The 16,512-nt window shown below is 38.5% G+C and overlaps 2 protein-coding genes across 8 annotated transcripts in view; one reads left to right on the top strand and one right to left on the bottom strand.

The window, feature by feature from the left end:
- scml2 (Scm polycomb group protein like 2) overlaps window positions 1–2,432 on the top strand; it is a 140,550-nt gene extending 138,118 nt beyond the window's left edge. For all 3 annotated transcript variants that reach the window (XM_072260718.1, XM_072260721.1, XM_072260722.1), the window contains 2 exons: window positions 701–864; window positions 973–2,432. In XM_072260718.1, coding sequence (XP_072116819.1) covers window positions 701–864; window positions 973–1,098 — 290 coding nt within the window. In that variant the 3' untranslated portion in view covers window positions 1,099–2,432. The remainder of the gene's footprint in view (window positions 1–700; window positions 865–972) is intronic.
- Window positions 2,433–7,361: 4,929 nt separating this feature from the next.
- rai2 (retinoic acid induced 2) overlaps window positions 7,362–16,512 on the bottom strand; it is a 66,759-nt gene continuing 57,608 nt past the window's right edge. For 2 of the 5 annotated variants that reach the window (XM_072260714.1, XM_072260715.1), the window contains exon 2: window positions 7,362–14,388. In XM_072260714.1, the coding sequence (XP_072116815.1) occupies window positions 12,622–14,388 (1,767 nt within the window). In that variant the 3' untranslated portion in view covers window positions 7,362–12,621. The remainder of the gene's footprint in view (window positions 14,389–16,512) is intronic. The other 3 variants (XM_072260717.1, XR_011886354.1, XM_072260716.1) reach the window with 3 other exon arrangements.

The raw sequence follows: 16,512 nt of genomic DNA, 5'->3' as shown, positions 1-16,512 counted from the left end.
CCAAACTGGGATGAACAATTGGTACCAATAACATAGGTAGGATAATAAATGGTTTCGGAGGCCCAAGTCACTGAGTATATTTAAGGCAGAGGTTGATAGGTTATTGATTAGTTAGGATGTCAAAGGTTACGGGGAGAAGGCAGGAGATTGTGGTTGAGAGGGATGATGGAATGGTGGAGCAGACTCTATCGGCTGAGTGGCCTCACTTTTCTCCTGTGTCTTCTGGACTAATATTTGCTCCAGTGAGCTCATGGGGTCAATGGGACAGTACTGATTTCCATAGGCTTCAAACTGGGAGCAAAGCAATATGTTTGTATTGTAATTTCTTTAAAACATACACATGGCAGTGATGTGGGAGATAACAAATAAAATTCTTTTTTGGCTTCCTTTCTCAATTCACTGTTAACTCACAGAAAATTTCTCTTGGCTTACTCTTGCAAATTCTGGTTGACAACTGGATATTTCTGAAATAATTTACTAAAGTGAACTAAACAATGAATTGACATTTGTCAGTACACACTTCAAGTGCTGTGGTTACCTAAAAATCAATCAATTAAAAGGTAATTACACTTCTACAGAGCAGATCAATAAATGATTTCGGAAGATGAAAACAGTTTTGCTGATTTTACAGGAATTATTACAAAATTATCAACAGCTTTTCAATGTTCAGCTTGTTGTAATTTTACAATTTTTAATGTAGCTGCAAGTTCTACTACTGGACCTGACCTTCATTCGACAGAACGAGAGTCTCTAAGAACTAATAGCAAAGATCCTTCAACTTGGTCAATTGAAGAAGTCATGAAATTTGTAAAGGATGCAGATCCCCTAGCGTTGGCACCACATGCAGATCTCTTCAGAAAACATGCAAGTAGTTTTCAGAGCTATCAGAAGTACTTTTCTTTATCTCTACTGTTTGTAAGTATTGCCTTTGTGGCAGCAATTCTTGTATTAACATGTGTTATGGTATTGCAGGAAATCGATGGGAAGGCACTACTCTTACTGCGAAGTGACATGATAATGAAATACATGGGGCTGAAGTTGGGCCCAGCTTTGAAGCTTTGTTATCATATTGAAAGATTGAAGCATGGAAAATACTAAGAGAAAATAACATTTCATTTTTAACAGCTAGATGGAAGTTTTGATCCTGAAAGCCATCAATATCCTCTATTGTGTATAACAATTTTCAGATTTCTCTTGGAGGAGCAGCTGCTTTGCTGTTTAATGAGACTTCTAAACCAAGAAAAATGTACAGTTTCATCCTGCAATGTAGAATTTGAAATGGCCCCTATTTTAATCATTGTCAAAGAATATTTGTGTAAGTTTTATTGTTGCTTTGGTAATTCAAACAAGGGTGCAGAATTCAAAGTAAATATTCAAAGTTCAAAATGCTAAATTTTATGCATTTATACTTATGTAAATTTGTTAATTTTTTGACACATTTCAGTCTGCAGTTTACATACCTTTCATTTGTATCTTCCTTAAAGTGCAGTAGTGTTACAATATTTGCAAGTTTCTGATAATCCATAAATACAGTTGTTTCTTGTTACCAAAATAGCTAAAATCCAAAGGATATCTACATCAGGATTTTACTGTGCTAAAATATTTATGCAAAGCTTCTAGATTACTAGAAGGATTTTTGAATGATCAGGTGTTCTTGCCTCGATAGCAAATCCTGTGACTATTCTTACCTAGCTCTTCCTATGCTCCAGTGGAGCAATCTGTCTTCTACCATATGATTTTTATCATATGATCAACCAGGCTAATACTGTCACCCTTGAAGGGGTCAGACAGTAGTTTACACTGTTATGCAGTAATTGAAAACTAAAACTAGCACAATGTTTTGGAAGGTTATGTTTAGACCTTCACACATTTCTAGTATGTTCTTACCCTCAATTTTTTATATAATTTGTTGACTATATGATTAGTCAACTAGCCATGTTTTTATACACTGTGAGGTCTAACATATTGATAGTAATCTATTTTACTATCTGTGCCTGTGAAGATAAATTAAATCAGGGATAAGAATGTAAAATTTCCTTGCCAGTAACAGTTTGAATGTATTTCATAATGAGTAAATTAATTGGAAGAAATAACTATTTTACACAAGTTTGAAGTCTGTGAAATAGTTTATTTTGTTGCTGGTTGCCTTTTTATCCAAGGTAATTTCCTTTTAGTAACATAAAAGCAAATTTGTTTTGCATTGGTAATGACATACTTATGGCAAAAATGCTTTATGCGTAATAAACATTTTGTAGTTATATAAACTTGTGTAACTTGTGTAAGTGTAGTCATGTTGTAATTTAAATATAGTCTGTCATTGTTTATGAACAGTTCCATTTTTGGTTCTAACTGAACATTTTTCTATTGCAGTTCTAATAAGCAATAGTTAAAGCACTGTACATAATACAGCATCTTGGCAAGAAATAAATGATTTTGGTCAGTTTGCTGTTTTGTGCTTCATTGCCTCTTGTGGCATATCGACAAAAGTTGACAATGTATAATGTGACAGTTTTCAAGGATATATTTAGATATCGATGGAGCATTGTAGAGAAGCAGTAGATGTTGAACTCATGAAATATCACTGAGCTGAAAAATTAACCCTTTCTCCATAGTTGATAACCTGAATATTTTCAATATTTTCTGTTGGTATTTCATTAGTGGTTTTTGAGTAAATAAAGAGAAACTTCCTGTGGCAGAATAATAAGCAGAAGACAGATTGTAAGGTGATTTCTTAAACTTAAAAAAAGGTAATGTAAAGAAATGCATATTATACAAGTTGTCTATACCTGAAAGGAGGGTGAAACCAGGAACAATGGTAACATTTCAAAAGATATTTGCAAGAATATTGGCAGTGTGGAGGATCAGAGATCAGAGAGATCTTGGGGTCCTTGTCCATAAGACACTCAAAACTGCTGCACAGTTTGACAGTGTTATTAAGAGGGTGTATGTTGTGTTGGCCTTCCTCAACTGTGGGATTGAGTTCAAGAGCCGTGAGGTAATGTTACAACTATATAAGACCTTAGTTAGACCCACTTGGAATACTGTGTTCAGTTCTGGTCACCTCCCTACAGGAAGGATGTGGATACTATAGAGAGAGTGCAGAGGAGATTTACAAGGATGTTGCCTGGATTGGAGAGAGTGCCTTATGAGAATAGATTGAGTGAACTTGGCCTTTTCTCCTTGGAGCAACAGAGGATGAGAAGTGACCTGACAGGGGTGTATAAAATGATGAGATGCATAGATCGTGTGGATAGCCAGAGGCTTTTTCCCAGGGCTGAAATGACTAACATGACAGGGCATAGTTTTAAGATGCTTGAAAGTAGGTACGGGGGGGAGGTGGGGGATGTCGGGGCTAAGTTTTTCTACATAGAGAGTGTGTGGTGCATGGAATGGTGGTAGAGGTGGATACAATAGATTTTTGTTTTTAAGAGCCTCTTAGATAGGTACATGGAGATTAGAAAAATAGAGGGCTGGAAATTCTGGGCAGTCTCTCGAGTAGTTCAGCACAACATTGTGGGCTGAAAAGCCTGCAATGTGCTGTAGATTTCTATGTTCTAATAATTAAAGGGGGGAAAGTTGCAGGGCTATTGAGAAAGAGCAGAAAAGTAGAATTAATTGGTTAGTGTTACCAAAAAGGCAGTTGGTCTTCTTCAAACATCAGGCACACAGTATTGTAGCAGTTAGTGTTAACGCTATTACGGTGCAAGCAACGTGGGTTCAATTCCACCACTGTCTGGAAGGAGATTGTATGAAGCATGGATTTCCTCCGGACGCTCCAGTTTCTTCCCACATTCCAAAGACATGAGGAGTAGTGGATTAATTGGTCACATGGGTGTAATTGAGTGCATAGACATATTGGGCCAGAAGGGCCTGTTACTGTGCAGAGTCTCTAATTCTATACCCTTTTCCAATACTGGTGCTGCCATTCAGGTACATGTTTGTTTATAAACTTTATTTCTATGAGTTTATGGTTTCTAATGGCTTCATTTGAGTTTGATGTTGTACCTGATTATCCATAGGTGACTTCATGGGTAATCATCTACGTGAGGAAACCAGAAGAGCCAAAGTAATCCCACAGTCACAGGGCAAGCTCTATGTGGGTAGCACTTATGGTCAGGATTGGACCTGAGCTTCTGACTCAGGCTCTGCAACTGTGCCACAGATCCAGCTTTGACCCAGGTCTTGTTTTAGTTATGCAAAGTCTGTGACCCACACTCTCCTGAGTAATGTGTACACAGAATACACATACTATATTTCTCCAAATTATTCTGCTCCAGGAAACCTTTTAACAGATCTATGAAATATTACCCTTCCATAAAATCATATTTATTATTTTCTGTCCCAGTTACACTTCCTGATCAGAAATGTTCTTCCTCAGGCAGTGTGGTTAATCAAAATGTTCTTATAAACCGTGCATTCAAAACTTCCAAACTGACCAAACATACAATCATGTCAGGCACTTTTTCCCAGAATTACACAGCCGATCAGAATAACCTCAGTCATTGGTGTGATCTAAATAATTTGTACTTTATTCCTTTATAAATGTCATTCATATTGGCAGAATTTTAAAGCACAAAATTCATTTCGCCCATCCCACTTACACTGACATGAAGACACTCCCGCATTTAGAACTGTACCCCCAATTTCTTCCACCCTCAGCATCATTTTGGGAAGTGTATTCTAAATCTTAAACATGAGGAAATTCCTTTTAGCCTTTTCATTTTATAACAAATAAATAACCTATGTTATGGAACCAATTTCCAGAGGAAATAATTACTTTCCCTACTTCATTGATCAAAATCCTCCATATTTTTTTAATGTTATTGAGTGCCGTCAAGTTACCTTTGACTTATGGCGACTGTATAGATAGTGTAGTTGTCCATAGGGTTTTTGTGGCAAGATACAGAGGTACATTGCCAGGCCTTTCTTCTGCGCAGATACCCAGCGAGATTCAAACTCAGGACCATCCGCCCTGAAGTCCAGTGCTGATATCACACCACCACCAGCTGGCCCGTATTTTGAATGCCTCTGTTCAATTTCCCTTAAATTTCTCTGCTCTGAAGGGAAGAATGTCATCATCTGATTTCTTCACATAATTGAACTCCATGCTGGTACCCTCTATGCAATCCAGGGGCCTTGACATTGTTCTCAATTGAGATCTAAGATGGAGTTTGTAAGGATTTGGTACATTTTTTAAAATTATATATCCAGTATTTCAAACTACATAGCCAAGATACCACTTAATTTCTTAGCTGTGTTCTTGACTCGCCCTATTACTTTCAAGGACTTAAGAATTTTCACCCCCAGGTACCTTTGTTTTAACCTTGCTCAATATTGATGAGTAAGTAAACTCTATTTTAACAAAAAAATGATTCCCAGTGTGTGCTGCTGCACCAGAAATTGGGCAAAACCCTGCCTTTTGTTGGTGCTCTTTATTTTATTTAGAGATACAGCATGAAATAGGCCCTTCGAGCTGCACTACCAACCCCCAATTTGTAACCCTAGCCTAACCACAGGATTATTTACAATGACTAATTTGGAATGTGGAAGGAAACTGGAGCACCCGGAGAAAACCCATACATTCCACAGGAACCCTAACAGTTAGAAATGCGACAATTTATAACAGATAACAAAGAAACACAGAAATTTCATCCTATCTTCACAAATATTGTGTCAGAAATGTTAAGGAACCTGGAGTCTACCAAGAAGGGCAAATTTAAGCAATGATGCTGAGAGCATTGTTAGGATTGAAAGGCCAACAAGTCAGATAGAAATGGAAAAAGAGCCCTACATGTTTCTCACCATAAACACTCATGAAGGGCTTTATTGCTATGCTTATTTTTGGTGCAGCATCTGCCCCACTTACTGTGGTCACCATTGACACATAAGGATTATACAAGTGTGCTGAGAAAATTCAAGCAGTGGTGGATGGTCCAAGGCCAAACGATATCTCACAGGTGTTGCCCTTTTTAGGATTTGTCAATTACTATAATAGGTTCCTGCCATACTTGACTACCATGTTCCACCTCTTGAACTCATCCCTGCAGATTAGGAAGCTAGGGCAATGGACAAAGTAGTGTGAAGTGGCTTTCCAAAAGACAAAGAAAATGGTGATGTCAGACACTGTATTCACATTATGATCCATATCCTCCAGTGAAGCTTGTGTTACCTCACCTTATGGTATAGGTGTAGTTACTTGTTATGAGTGATGGAAGTGAATGGCCCATAACTTTTTCATCACATTCTCTTACTAGTGCAGAGAAAAATTACACACAGATTGATAGAGAGGCCTTGAGTCTGGTTTGAAGTGTAAAATATTTCAACCAGTACTTGTACTGGAGTGTGTTTATCTTTATTGCTGATCATCAACCACTAGTGTCCATTTTCAATCCACAGAAGGGTGTTGAAAACAGCAGCAGCACAAATGCAGAGATGGGCTGTTTCTTCAAGGACACAATTACAAGATCAAGTTCAAAAGGACGACTGATCGTGGAAATGCTGATGGATTGTCCCGTTTACCCTTGGAAAAGAAAATACCTGAAAATTTTACATACAAAAGAGGACATTTCTTGGTGTATTCTTCCTAATGCAAATTGAAAGTCTTCCTGTTATAGCAGAGGTGATCAAAAGTGAAACCAAACACTGTCTCAAGTCAATATGGCAAACCAAAAGGCTAGAACATGTAGAAATTCCATTTCCCCCCCAGTTTTACCAGCAATGGGATGAAAATGCCCTTCATAGGGGTTGCCTTTATGTGGGGATTGAGAGTGCACCATCCGAACTGAGCACTAAAGGGTTGGAGGAGCTCCATGCCAGTCATCGAGGCATGGTTAAAATGAAAACATTGGCCGAAAGCTTTGTCAGGTGGCCTGAGATAGATCTGCAGATCGAGTAGCTTGCCTTGCAGTGTTGGGTTGCTAACTTGTCCAGAAAATGCCAAGAGCATCTTGGAAAAAAAAAAATAAATCAAGAGCTGTTAAGACTTGCTGCAATCCAGAGTCAACTCCTGCAAGTGCCACAGAACCCAAGATTGTTTTACAGACACAAGTCTCACCTGCCGGAGTGACCTTATCAGGGTAGACATTTTCCCACAAGAATAAGAAATCCTTCACAATTAAAAATGGAACAATTTAAAATTTACTGTGTTGTCAATGTCACGATAGTTTGCTTGGGGGGTGGGAGAGAAAGGTGTGGGTATATATACATGCACATAAATATACATATATACACACACACACACACACAGGTGTGTGAAGGTGAGATGCATTCTATATTGAGTTGGAGTTAGTAGCTAAACAAGGAGAGTTGTACATTGAATATTTCAGTAATATTTGAGTCATTATAAATATATTGTTTGATAAAGCATTCTTTATTGAATTCATTACAAATGTTATGCCAATGTACGTGAATAACATGTAACTACACCATCACGTCATAAGTGCGCACCTCACTAAAGTAAAATGAAACTAAGACACACATCTCCCGGCTCTAGATTCCCCCTCCCCCCACAATTAGTTTCATGTTTTGGAGTTCAAAACATGGCGCTACTTTTCTGAAATGCACAAACTTTTAACTGTTTTTATACTGGGAGACTTAAATTTCATATCATTCACATTAGCATCTGAGAATTAACCACAGGCATATGTAAAACCCTACAAAAATATACAGGTATAGAACATTATAGTTCCTGTCCTTTTGTTTAGTTTGGGTGGAAATAGTGTACAATACATCTCAATACAATCATGGGATTGTTCTGTGTGCATATATACCAAATTATACTGATTCAGAGAATTTGCTCTTCTCTCACCAAATTAAAGATTATTGACTGGCAGATAAAATAGCAAAGGTAAGTGTGTATTGTGGTAGAGGAAGCATTTAAAGATTTCCACACCCATCCATCACATCTAGAAAACCATAGCATATTGTAATTTTATTCCCTGTTTTAGTCAATAATAGGACTACAGCTTGACAACTATATATAATAATTTATTAAAGAACACCACATTTACAATGATGCTGAATAACAAACTATGCTAATTCATTTGGCCATCTTCTGAAAAAAAATTAAGATTAATTTAGAATATATAGATTTCTTTCAATGTTTAACAATAAAATACAAATTACATTTAAAAATTTGCCATAAATAACATTTTCTAAACACCATTATTCCATTTTGCTAAGCAATTAATTTTACTATCACTCATTCTGTTATTTAAGGCAGATTTCAACAGCTCATTGTGCACATTTTGTACTATTATCACTGGGGTCAGGGGGTGGGGGGAGAGAGAGAGAATAAGGCAAAGCCAGAATGGCAACCAAAATTAACACAGCACAAGAGTTATGTGGGCCCTAGATGGACCTTAAACATATTTGCTTAGCCACATTTCATATAATCCTTCAAAAATTCTTATCAAGTACACCGTAGACCTGGCACTTTCATTAATTGTAATTCTAAACAAACCAAGATGTATTGCCTTGTTAACTGCAGCACCCAAATAACATGCACAATGTCCATATTAATCCCAAATTAGGTACAGTGTGCTTAGTTACAGTTACCTCTAAATCATATTTTTACATCTACACCAATGTGACATTTTTACAATTCCCAGAAGTCAATCCTTGAGTAATATTGCCAATTGATTAGCAACTCAGAAGCTATGTTGGATCCATATCCAGTTTCAACTAAATTAAAGATATTTGAGCTCTTTCAGATAGAATATTTACAGCCAACAAAATGCTACAATTACTAGAACTTGAATGAATGCAATTGAAATTTTCCATCCCAGTATCCAGTCATGTGAATTGTCTTTATGGTACATGTTTGGAGGGGAGAGTGATCCATTAATGAAATTTATAGATTCAGAGGTGGACGAAGAATGAGGAGTGTTTGACTGGGGAATAGTATGGAGATGGGGCTAGGAGAAATTAGCTCCCTGCAAATATACTGAACAAGAAAATAATAAGCAAGTGGAGCAGTTGAAGCTTTTGCTTGTGTGACATGCCTTGCTGGAGCCCTTGGGAAATAAAGGAGAGGCAGAGTGGCTGTAGATTTGTCAAAGTTTGTTTATAAGTTTGAGATGCAAGTAGGAGACAAAGGCAGTGTCGAGGTAGTAATTGGAAGCAAAGTACTCAAGGAAGGAGAAATAAGTATCATGACAGAAAGATGCAAGGAGAGAAGATCTTATGGGGGGGGGGGAGAATCTAGTTGTGGAGCATCAACTAAAATTTGCATGGAAATGGAAAGGAAGTGAGCCCAAGACTTATTGGTCCTTAATGTCTCAAGGTTACTTAAGGGAAAACAAACAATTGAAGAAGAATGGGCTGTTTACAGTGAGCCAGGAATATAAATGGAAGGTGCCTTGCCATTAAATTTTGTTGGAACCTGTAATCCAGCTGGCAAGACAGGAATGAAAGTCAGGAGCCAAGAGCAATTAAGTCCAGAGAGCCTACAGCTGGGTGAAAGGCAAATCCAGAGTCACTGCAAAATGGAGGCAAAGGAGCACAGGACACTGAATGCAGCAGCAAGAATGAGCAGCCTGTCCATTGAAGATTGTGGAGCCAGCAGATATGGGGACTGAGTGAACAACTTTAAGAAAGAGCTGATTATTGTCTACAGGAGGAAGTAGCTGGAGGTGCACAAGGCAGTTCTCATTAGGGGACTGGGCGTGGAGAAGGTCAGTACCTTTAAATTCTTTGGTCTTACCATCAGAGGATCTGTCCTGGGACCAGCACACAAAAAGTATCATCATAAAGGCGGCATAGCAGCAAACTTATACTTTCTTAGAAGTTTGCATATATTCAGCATTTCACCTAAAGCATTGAAAAACTTCTACAGGTGCACAATGGAGAATATTTTAACTGGCTACATCACAGCCTGGTATAGAAATATCAATGCCCAGGAATGGAAAAGGCTACAGAAAGTAGTGGATACAGCCCAGTTATAATGGAGTGTTGCCACAAGAAAGCAGCATCCATCAAAGACCTCATCATCTAGGCCATGCTCTCTTCTCACAACTACCATCAGGTAGGAGGTACAGAAGCCCTAGTCCCACACCACTAAATTCAGGAACAGTTGCATATTACCCTACAAACATAATTTGTAGGATTAAGTAACTGGTTCAATGAAGCAAATATAAGCAGAACAAAAAGCATTAAGAATTTGATACATGGTTGGACTTGTATAACATTGCTCCTAGAATGATTTCTATTGAAGGTTTAGATTGTACATTTAATGCGCCATAAAAGGATTAAGAATTACCACATACCATACATCGTAGTGAAGAAATCAAAATGGAATGACCCCACCTAAAGAGTAACTGAAACAAAAAAAAAGTCCGAGATTTGTACCTTTCAGTATACACACATCGTGGTTAAATCTCTTTAATACCTTCATAATAATTTCTTCAAAATTAGTGAAGTGTATGCATTTTAATCCACTGTCAATTTTTGCCACAAGGGTGTAAGAAGAATTACTTTTGAAGGACTATTTGCATATGCTTATCAATTGAAAGTAATATTTGACATCTTGTTGAATGTATGTTTTAAATTTTCTCCAAAACCATCTATACACGTTTCTAAAACTACTGCACAATTTGAAATAAAATGGTAAATTTGGTGGTTCAGCCTTTCATCTCAAACAGTGCAAAATTAAAATACAATACAAACTATTTCTGAAACCATAATTTCTGAAACAAATTAATTTTTGATATCATTCTGGCTACATTAATAAGTTTTTACATTTTACCCTCAACTTTTTTTTTTACTGCATTTTCTAACACTACACTGATCATATTTTCCCCAAAGAAAATCATTTAATTATGAATACAGTTTAGTTATCACTTTCAAGTTCAGAATTCTTGAAAGGCTTAATTACAAGTCTTGTTATATGCCAATTTTGAAGTACTATAGTCATTAAGTTTTTAACTATTCTGAATAAACTGCAAACTTAATATAATCATCACATTGATTTTTCCCCCCACAAAACAAATTTAAAAGAAAACTTAACTCTCCCAGTCAAGTAAGGACTTCATTTTCTGTAGCCTTGTTAAATTGGCTGAATAGAGAATACTGAAGGGATTGCAGTAATCTTAAACATTTAATCTTACTCGTTATTCAGTTTGATTTTGCAACTGATGATCTGAGCCCAGTGAAAACAATGCAGTCTTGAAAGAAATGTACAAAATAAATATTTTTAAATTACACACAGGAAATATAAACTTTCTATGGTAAGCATTGGTGACCAGTGCACTCATGTTTGCAATGATGACAATGGAGACACAAGTGAAAACTTTGCATTCATGTACTATATGCTCATTATTTAAAATATTGCACAAGCACCCTCAGGAGTACTGCAGAAACTGCTGTCTGGGTTTGTGTTAATGTGAATATGACTACCATCCACTCTTAACTGATCTCTTAAAGTACATACTTCTACACGAGATGCAAGACATTTCTAACACTACGTTTCTTGTATGTTACATGATTGGCTTAGGTAGAATGCAAGTGTAGTTTCGTATGAATCTTCAAGAGACCTTCATACAAAGTTAAACTGAGTGACTGATGATTGAATCAGCTTGAAGATCCATGATGAATTTTCAAGAGTTCATGGAAATCACTGTGTTGGAATATTAATCACAGGAGATGAAAGGTCACCCCTGGGCAGACATCATCTCATTTAATGAGGCACACAAAAAGTTATGGATACAAACATGGTTACGCTGACAGTTCTGTTGCCTTCTGGCCAATTTTACTTCTGTGGCAGTTGTAGATTTGTCAAACTTGTTTTCTTCAGATTACTGGAGAGTCAGAATTTCAGAACGATACAAAAGATACCAGTTTATTGGCCATTAGTGCTGTTAAAGCACTATTGGAGACTTCCGTGGTTAGATTGCAGCAATAACAATCGGCAAGTAACACATTACCAATTCCTTTTAACTGTTCAAAAACAACAGTCAACAACCAGGTGGAAATCCAATCATTTATCATTCTTGTAAATTATACTAAATTAGGCACATGTAATATGGTGAAATAAAATTAAGTACAACATTGACATTACACCATACACTATTGAATGGATTCAGATGGAACAGTTGCCCTCATGAATTTTGTTTTAATTTCTGCAAATACTACTCAGACAAAATTAACCACTCTCTTGGGGGAAGGGGAAGAAAACCAAAGAAACAACTGTTCATTAATTTTAATGTGGGCTGATATGTGTTGCTTCCAGTCACAGGCCTGGACATTAAATAGGTTAATGATGAAGTGAACTGACTTTTATACAAGCGCTTAAACCAAGCCAGGAGAGAGATTTAACACCTGCAGAGTCATGGGTTCAACAGGAAATATTTCAGGATATGAAACAATACACCTTGTAATTGTTTTTATAACTACTGGCCGTTTACCAAAGCTCCTGTGTGAACAGGAGGGGGACTGAAAATTATTCTAATTTTGTTTCAATACAAGCTGTCGGCAAGGTTCAAACAAAAGTTTATTTAATAAATATTCCATAAAACTTCATTACGACAGGAATTCATTTCAAAACAGATGCCTCAACCTAATCTGTATTCCAGTTTGCTCCTTTTTACAGGATTTGTTTCCTGAAGTACTGTAAAATGGCAAATGTTACTTCCTTGCAAAAAAGGCAGCTAATCGTTGTTTTTTTATTGGAAGGACATGGAAATCCTGCGAGTTCATTTTCTTTAATTTTATGCTTCTATTTTTATTGTTTTTTTTGCTGTCTCTGAGATCAAGCTGTGATTTGACATCATAACACTGCAACACAGACTCCTGTGATAAATCTGTCTTGTAGGAAAAGTTTTTTGTAGATACTCCAACAACCGTTTTTATTTTACCACAGAGAATAGCTGGGCCAGCATCTTTTACAGACACAATGACTTTCGTAGTATCTGTGCTGTTCAAGGTGTCAGTATTACTGCCAGCTCGTGAGTCATCCCTAATCCTATTGTAATTTTGATCCACTACCCACTTATGCTGGCTAGAAAACTCGCAGCTGTTAGTTGAGGCGTGTAACACTCCTTCCACTTTCTGTGCACTTAACAGTGGTACTCCATTGGACCAGGATTCGTTAGGATGTGACAGAGGTTCATTCAACAAATTAGCTGATGGATTAGAAGATGCATTACCTGATATGTTCTGACTTTCTTTCAGTTTCTTGGGGGTTGCAATTGATAAATCCAACACTCCATCCTGTTCAATCGGTTGACAAAAAAACTCATTTTTCTTTACTACAAATGTTCTTTTCATTGAAAGATCAAGAGCTTCTGCTTCAGCATTGAACTTGCAATTGGTGTGTTGATAATCTTGTACTCCCTGGTGCTGAATACACTCCGAGATTTTTTGTTCTTTTTCAGTTGATGTCTGGGTTGCTCTGTTTGTGGTGCTGTTGCTGAAGTTAGTTTTTCTCTGCATGTCTGCTTGTTTGTTAAGATCTGAATCCTTGGCCATGGGGATAGGAATGGGGATGGGAATTGGTATTGGGACAGGAAGAGGAACTATCACTGGATATGGAACAAGAAGAGTGGCAGGGGGAACTAATGGAGAAAGCACACCACCAAGGTTCTGGTGTGGAAATGAGGAAAAACCCGTTGACGTATTCTCAGGGCCCAACTGAACATTCGGGACTGATGGTATGCTGTGTGGAGGAAAGAAATCCTGTAGAACTGTAGGAAAACCAGGGATCTGAAGGGGTGGTGTCAAGTCATACTCTGGTGCTTGATTTGAGGCTTTTTGGCCCAGTGGTTGGGTCTGAATGTAAGAACCAGCAGCACCTTGAAGAATGTGGTTCTGGGCAGAGTTCACAGGACTTGGGGTAGGTGAAGTCAACAGTAGTGGAGAATTTAAATGTTGAATCAAATGCTGTTCCAGTAATACAGACAGTGGCACTGCACCTTGATTAGTCATCACCCATGGTGCGTTACTACCAGGAGGTACCTGTGGCGTTGAACTACCAGCCACCTGCAAGTGGATTGGTAGGACCATAGGATTATCTCCTAAACAAATTGGTTGGAGTACCGTAGCAGCCAACTTAAGTGAGACTCCACTAGGAGGTTCAGTTTGTGGTGTCATTATAGAAGAAGCTGGAACTGCAACTAAAGGGGAAAGTGCTTTTCTCATGATACCTGTAGGATTGATATTCCAAGCCTCTGCTGTAATGAGCTGCGTCACGCCATTCTCCAATTTATTGTTTGTTATTATAGGGGATGGAGAGTCTGTAACATCCATTGGCAGGCTAGATGGAGCTTCTTTGTAAAATCGATCCATCTTGTACTGGTTTAAGCATTTCATGCTACAGAACTGTATCTTGCTCTCACTGTCACTGGTATCCGCATTGTCTTTAGTGTGGTGAATATGTTTACACCAATCGCAGGCCTGCAAGTTAAATGGAAAAATCTCTATTAGTGACCAGGGCCTTTTGGATTTCTTTGCCTATGATGCTGCGACATAGAACTTGGAAAAATTCAACAATAAATTCTCAACAACTGAAGATCGTGTACTCAAGTCATGTTAGAATGCTGTGGTTTATGTTAAACTATTTTTAAAATTACATTTCCTTCCTTCTCCAGTGCACTAACAAGTCTAAACGATGGACAGATCATCCACTCACAGTTCTCCATCAGTATCTCAAGTCTCATCCAGGTATCAATCTCATTTCATTTAGACTTCTTCATACCCTTCATTTGATCATATTCCAACCTCTCGCAATCCACTTCTACCCCTTTCCTGAGATCCACATGCAAGATCATCCAAGTTTCAGCCCCCTCACATCACCAGATTTATTTTTCCCCCAAGCTAGAATTCATCCTTCCTACCCTTTGCACTTACACCTGCAACATATTTTATCACCCTCCGCCTCTGACAGCTTCCAGTTTCCTGCTCCTGACTGGTTCACTTTCTCTAATGACAAACAAGCCCTCTACATCTCCATCCCATACCAGTATGGTTCGAGGGTCCTCTGCTTACTTGAAGCAGTCCACTTCATTCACAGCACCGAACTCTTTCTTACATTGACCAACTTCGTTTCTACTCATTCTTCAGATCTGAAGATGTGGTGATGGGAAGTCATATGAGCTCAAGCTATGAATCTCCTGTAGGATGGGTGGAAAAATCCTTGCTTCAGCCCTATTCGATGCAGGTGAGTAACCACTTTACAGAGCAACTCCTCCATCTGTAGAGGTAGCTCCCTTCTTTTACATGCCAGTCACTTAGTATCCCATCCCACTCACACAATCATTTATCATCTGCTGTACTGCTCCAGTGAAGTCAATGCAAGCTTCAGAAACAGAACCTCATCTGACTTAGCATGTTGCAGCCTTCAGGATTAAACATTCATTTCAGCTATTTCCTTTAACTTGTTCCCCCACCCCCCATTTGTATTAGAAATGGCCGGATCTACTCTAGGTTTATCCGCCTGTAATATTAACCAAGTTTTTTTTTCTTTCTCCGCAAAGATTGCCCAGTGCTCAGGGAAATCCCACATAGAGTAGACAGTCAGCATCTCTTTCCAGTGAGGCACAGGCCAGTACCAGAGAATATTGTTTAAGGTGCGTGAAGGAAAGTTTTGCGAAGATGTCAGAGGCCGGCACTTTCGAAACAGATTAGTAGGTGCCCAGAATGCACAGCCAGGAGTGGTGGTAAGGCTGATACAAGAGACTATTAGATAGGTTCATGGATATAAATGTAAGGTTATGGGCTATGTAAGAGGGAAGGGTAGATTGACCACTGAGTAGGTTTATGTAGGTTGGCCAAAGGACCCGCATTGTTCTAAGTAACAACCAAAATGCTGGAGGAACTCAGCAAGTCAGGCAGCACTTAAGGAAGGGAATAAACTGATGTTTCAGGCCAAGACTCTTCACCAGGCAGTAAGTGGGCAGAAGCCAGAGCAAGTTGGTTGAGGGAGTGGGAAAGAGTAAAAGCCATCAGATGATGGGTGAGACAAAATGAGGGGATGATGCAAGAAGCTGGGAGATAATAGATGGAAGAGGTTAAGGATTGAAGAACGAATCTAATAAGGACAGTAGACCGTGGAATAAGGGGAAGGCGCTGGGGAACCAAGAAGTGATGGGCAGGAAAACAGAAGGGGTGAGAGGGTAACCAAAATGGGGAATGGAAAATGAGAAGGTGGGGTAGAAGGGGTAAAAGGCCATCCGTTGACATTCAATAGTATGCACCATCATACCAACCAACCAACCACACAGGTTCTGCAGCTCCAAGAGAGTCCTTTAAGAGACTGTTAGATAGGTACATAGAGCCTAGAAGGATAGAGGACTATATGGTAGGGAAATTCCGGGTAGCTTCTAGGGTAGGTTATATCAGGGGTCCCCAACCTTTTTTGTACTGTGGACCAGTTTAATATTAATGATATTCTTGCGGACTGGCTGACGGGGGGGGGGTTGTTCCAGTTCAACAGTGCGTGACAGGAAATGAGGAAAGGTGCAGCTGAGTCATATTGTTTCCTTGCGGCCCGGTAGCACATCTTTGCAGCCCAGTACTGGT

This window comes from Mobula birostris, chromosome 6 (assembly GCF_030028105.1).
Source record: "Mobula birostris isolate sMobBir1 chromosome 6, sMobBir1.hap1, whole genome shotgun sequence".
NCBI lineage: Eukaryota > Metazoa > Chordata > Chondrichthyes > Myliobatiformes > Myliobatidae > Mobula > Mobula birostris.
Note: the sequence above shows the minus strand (reverse complement) of the source record. Positions and strands in the feature narration are given on the sequence as shown.